General features: G+C 45.1%; 1 protein-coding gene across 1 annotated transcript in view; it reads left to right on the top strand.

The window, feature by feature from the left end:
• SRP72 (signal recognition particle 72kDa) overlaps nucleotides 1-5,625 on the top strand; it is a 32,349-nt gene that overhangs the window by 5,500 nt on the left and 21,224 nt on the right. Inside the window, exons 4-6 of the mRNA XM_015406965.1 lie at nucleotides 2,463-2,606; nucleotides 3,935-4,046; nucleotides 5,333-5,364. Coding sequence (XP_015262451.1) covers nucleotides 2,463-2,606; nucleotides 3,935-4,046; nucleotides 5,333-5,364 — 288 coding nt within the window. The remainder of the gene's footprint in view (nucleotides 1-2,462; nucleotides 2,607-3,934; nucleotides 4,047-5,332; nucleotides 5,365-5,625) is intronic.

Genomic DNA, 5,625 nt, shown 5'->3' with positions numbered 1-5,625 from the left:
CAGAGGTCGGATTTTGGCGCGTGTTGAAAGCCCTGCTATTTCCCAGGAAGACAGACAACAGCTAGGGTTAAAATCAAGTTGTCTTTACTAAAGCAATTGTTCAGACATACCAAAACAGATGCGTACAAATTCACACAAGCTCCTTAGTTACAATAGGGTAAGAAAACAATAAGCATGAAAAACAACAAAAACATCAAACAAAGGGGATGACTCTGAGGTATACGATCATACTCATCTGAGATCCAACTGAGAGAAGAAATCTCCTCTTTCCAAGAAGGGCAGCCAAGGCAACAGCTGGTGGACTCTAGACACAGGACGGCTGGGCCAGCCACAGCCACGTGTGTGCTCCCTGGTCGCGACTCCGGGGAACTTAAGAGTTACCTGCAGCACCTTAGTGCAGACTAGGGGCAAGGGTGAGCTAGCTAGCGAACAAAGGCTTGTTTCTCCTTTTAAAAGCTGCTTTTTGGGGCAGTCTCTGTCTATCGTAAAACTTGGGGTACGTCCTCTACTCCTAAGCTATAGGTTGGGCAGGGGGTGACGTCCTACAAGAGGGGCAGTGGATAATATGCAGATTCTCCTATCCTACATCAAAGCGGGGCCATTTGGTGATGGTTGCACCTCCGTTTCCCCGGCAACTTCTTTGCTGTGCCAGATGTTGGGTACCCAAGCCATAAAGGATGTTGTCTTTTCGATGCCAAGCCAGATAACGAGGTGGAATTGTACTCCTTCCCACCGTCCATCACTGCTGGTCAGATCTGTTGCTCATCCAAGCGTCTCTATGTGTACCCCAAATGGTGACCTCGTAGGTACTGGGGCACATTGCAACATTCCAGAGCAGGCATTTGCTTTTGACCAGGGTGCAGTGCAAATTTCCATGGCAGGCAAAATACTTGGTGGCAGGCATCCCTGTCAGGCCCCCACTGTGGGCAACCTCGGGGTGCAAGGCCTGCCATTGCAGTCCATAGCAACACACACACACACATAGCAATGAGCCTCAGGCTCTCAAAGGCACAGATACTTATACATGTAAGCAACATATCATAAGCGCAATACAGGCAATATGCAAATGCAAATGGTCACATGGTAACAGTCTGGAGCTTCTCCTAAATGTAGCCTTTGTTGGCTTAAGTTTTCCTTACTTGTTCTGTGTTTTTTTCAGGGCAGGCTGTCTTCCTGTCAATCACTCATAGCACGATCCTGTGCAAAGTTACTCCAGGGTACGGTCACTACATTGAGTTTAGACTGGAGTAACTCTGTACAGAATTGCGCTGTCAGCCAGGGTGAAGCTCTGTAGAAGAAGAAGAGTAGGTTTTTGTACCCAGCTTTTCTCCACCTTAAGGAATCTCAAACCAGCTTACAATATGCCTTCCCTTCCTCTCCCCACAACAGACATCTTGTGAGGCAAGTGGGGCTGAGAGAGTTCTGAGAGAGCTGTGACTGGCCAAAGATCACCCAGCAGGCTTCTTTTGGAAGAGTAGGGAAGCAAACCCAGTTCTCTAGATTAGAGTCTGCCGCCTTTAACCACTACACCACGCTGGCTCTGTGGTTATGCAGGATGGAGTGATGTGCTCGCAAGTTTATTTTTAAGGTTGTGTGAATATTGGAGGCAAAATAAGATAGCATCCATTTGTGGGATTGTTTTTGTTCTTTTATTCCCCCCCCCCCCCCCTCTCTTTTTTTTGTCTTCCTTTATTTTATAGGTGGCTACTTTAAAATGGGGAAAGCTGTAAAATAGAAAACGCAAGATAAGAATGTCTAGAACATGGGGCTCTTCACTTGAAGCAAAGGGGAAACATGGTCTTCTCCTGCCTTTCTGTTTTTTTTTAATATAGATTGTGGCAGAAATTACTTGGGAAACAGCCTCTGTATTTAATGCTGGTTAATAATGGCTGCCCTGATCCTGCATGACACATTGGTTGTGTTAAATAGCTGTTGTGGGTTCAGTGTTTTCACCTTGCGTTCTCTGCTTGGAGAAGTTTTAAAGTCTGCCGTTTGGTGTTGTTCTGAATAGGGACTCTTTTGTTTTCAGTGGTAGGATGTAGCCTATCATTTAGCAACATGAGCGAGAAGTCTTTGGCCCAGATAACTCAGTCACAGACTCTCCGTTCAGCCGCTGCCTCTCTGTCCGGGCTCCTCCAGTCAGCAATATAGAGATCTTCCGAGCTTAGCCAGCAAGGTTGTTGTAAAGATTATGAGATTGTGACTCGGATCAAGAGGAGCACTCCCAGGGGAAGAAGTATGTCCGCCTGCAGAACGCTCCCTTCTCACCTTTCACTGCAGCCGAAATGCCCCTCTGCTGCTGCATTTATAGCTGCAGCAAGGGGGGCAGGTGAAAAGGTTGCACTCTACAGCTGAAAATCCTGCCGCCCATGGAAATGCACCGCTGGATCCCAGCCAATGCATGTATGATGCTCGACAGATATTTTTGATCCCGAACTGACATTTGTTTCTGCCCCTTAAAGCTGTACAGATTGGAACGTTACGACGAGTGCTTAGCCGTGTATCGGGATCTCATTCGCAACTCCCAAGACGACTATGAAGAGGAACGAAAAACGAACCTTTCGGCAGTGGTTGCTGCGCAGAGCGCCTGGGAGAAAGTGGTCCCAGTAAGTAAGTTTGTGGTGGTGGCGTGTGACTGTTCCTGCCCTTCGACCCTCCTTGCTGCACCTCTCAAGGCAGCTGTGTAACAAATGCATTGCATGAGCTCTATATAAATACAGGGATCTTCCATATTGGAATGTTGAATAAAGGTGGGGGGTCGGGTTGGGCTTCAGTAGCCCACGTAGAACTGCTGCCCTTCCCAACTTGAGCAAAGCATTGACAAAGTATTGGCTTCTGATATCTGAATCCAGAACCTTGGTAAGTATCTTCTGTGTTGTAAGTAGAAAAGTAATTTGTGTTAATTTGGCACTTTCCCCTTTATGTTAAATAGGCCTCGTTGTGTGTTGAGGTATGTAATCAAGGCTAAAAGTACACTTTGCATCTTCTTCCTCTTCAACAGGATGATACTAACTTGTATTCTGCCTCCAGGAGTTCTAGTAATGTCTTGATTGTCTTTAAATACATTATACATTTTTTTACTGCTTTAAAAATTAAAGGAGAGGCTGATACTTTCTCTCTTTCAAAGGGTGCCTGTGACGACCGCTTATCTGGGGAGGTCTAGTTTTACTTTTAAGGGTGCCTTTTCATAGCTCTGCTGCAGTACAGAGAGCATGCTTGAAACGTGGCGCCCTTTAAAACACTTTTTCAGGGTGCATGCACCAGCTTATTATGGTATTGCAGTATCTCACCGAATGCTGGTAATGTGAGCTTCATTGTAAATATGAAGGAAGTTTAATCTCTTAGAATTGTTTGGCAAATTTTGCTTGCATTTTGCTCTTTTGCACTAGTGTGCAGTTTGTCAGAAAGCTGTTCCTGTGCAGATTGTTGGCACGTGTTGCTCACTGGGAGATCTAAGGCTCTTGAACTGACTGCATGTCTGTGGAAGAACTCTTTGCCCAATGGAGAATCGATTTGCCGTGTGTCTAGCAGCCTTACAGAATGAGCCTCTCTGTCCTGTTGCTTCCAAAATTTGGCCCCTTCCACATTTGGGGAACAGTGGTCCCCATTCTTAGATTATATGGCACAAACGGGTCTTCTGCCTTACAATCCGTACCTTATTTGCAATACCCTATACTAGGTTTTAATGCTGACTTATTTTTTACCTATTGAATATATGTAGAACAGTAAATTGCATTCAACTTCTAATGTAAAACTTGATTGTTCGCTTGTATACTTAGGTGTGTTATGGTTACGGTCGGATGTTTATCAGATGCCAATGCTATTGTATTGTATTGAGATTGTTAAAATTAATAAAAATTATAAATTCAAAATTAGGCCCCTTCGGCTTTAATCTCGCTAATACATCTGTGGGATTGTTTGCAATCTTTTGCAGGAAGATCTGGGCCTCCAAGAAGCTACCTACGAGCTGTGCTATAATGCTGCGTGTGCATTGATTGGCCAAGGCAGGCTGAATGACGCTGTGAAAAGCCTTCAGAAAGCAGAAGGTAATGAATAAGCAATTGAATGTGTCCTTTCTCTTTGCATGTTTTGCAGAGGGGGAAAGTATGGTGCCCGATTCCTCAAGAGAAGGATCCTGATCAGTGTTCCCTCTAAGCTGAGTTAGTGTGAGCTAGCTCATAGTTTTTTAGCCTCCGGCTCACACATTTTTGTCTTAGCTCAGGAAGGATGGCTCCAGAGCAAACTAATAGCCAGATCGCTCGCTCACAACTTTAATGCCAGTAGCTCACAAAGTAGAATTTTTGCTCACAAGACTCCACAGGGAGCATTGATTCTGATTACTCTGATTTCACAAGATACCTTAGTCCATCTGCTTAAGAGCTCTTTCCCAGCATCCAGTAACCCATAGCTCTTATGCACCGCACAGTCTATAGTGTGCTACTGCTTCCCTCTTTCGATTCGTATGCTGCTTGTCAGTAATCTCTCGCTCCAGGGCTTTCCAGAAACAATAACATTTGAGTTAATCCAAACAGCACGAAGTAAGCTATAGAAAATTGTATATGTTAAAATGAACAGTAACAAAATAAAGGGGCCAGTCAACCAAAATTCAGTTCTGAAATGACCAGTGAAACCCAAAAAAATGATGCAGGAAACAAATCAGAGAAGGTGTCTAGCAGAGGAGAACATCCCATAGTTCTGGAGCAGGGGGCAGCAGAGAAAGCCCTGCTTCAGGCAGAAGTGAGCCTATTCCAGAACTCAAGGGCGTCCAATGAAGCTGATGGGCAGTAGGTTCAGGATGGACAAAAGGAAATACTACTTTACACAGAGAGTGATTAAAATGTGGAATTCGCTGCCAGGGAATGTAGTGATGGCCACAGGAATAAACAGCTTTAAAAGGGGATTAAATAGATTCATGGAGGATAAGTCTATGTCTCCTAGCCATGGTGACTGACGGGAACCTCCACATTCAGAGGTACTGAGCCTCTGAATCCTGGAGTCAGGAGGCAACATCAGGGAAAGGCCTCAGCATCTATGCCCTGTTGTTGGCCCTCCAGAGGAACTGGTTGGCCACTGTGTGAGACAGGATGCTGGACTGGATGGAGCGCAGGTCTGATGCAGCAAGGGCTCTTCTTATGTTCCTATTTATTACATAATTTATAGTCCTCGGTTTTGATTAAACTATTAGCCTAATTTTAAAAATTCAAACCCCAGCGTTTTTGCATTCCTGTGGTTGCTATAGACATGTACTAATCTTTCATAGACGCTCATGATCAGTGGCTGTTGTCTGTGCGGAGATGATCGATCTTGGGTGTTTTCTCTCTTTTCTCTATAGAGCTGTGTCGTCAGTCTCTTGCAGAAGACTCGGTAAGTTGCTGCTGTTCGTGTTGAGCAAGGTGTGTGTGTGTGTGTTTTGCCAAAGGAGTTATCTTATTTGTGTGCGAGTTATATAAATCCGGAGCTGCGGTGGCTCAAGTGGTTAAGATGTTGAACTGCAGGCTGTGGAAGGTCAGTAGTTCAGTAGTTCAGCAGTTCGAGACCCGGGTGCTGCATGATGGAGTGAGCTCCCATCTCTAGCTCCAGCTCCTGCCAACCTACCAGTTCGAAAGCAAGAAATTGCAAGTAGAT

This window comes from Gekko japonicus, unplaced genomic scaffold (assembly GCF_001447785.1).
Source record: "Gekko japonicus isolate JY-2015 unplaced genomic scaffold, Gekko_japonicus_V1.1 scaffold2226, whole genome shotgun sequence".
Classification (NCBI taxonomy): Eukaryota; Metazoa; Chordata; class Lepidosauria; order Squamata; family Gekkonidae; genus Gekko; species Gekko japonicus.
The sequence above is the reverse complement of the archived record's forward strand: the minus strand, read 5'-3'. Positions and strand labels throughout refer to the sequence as shown.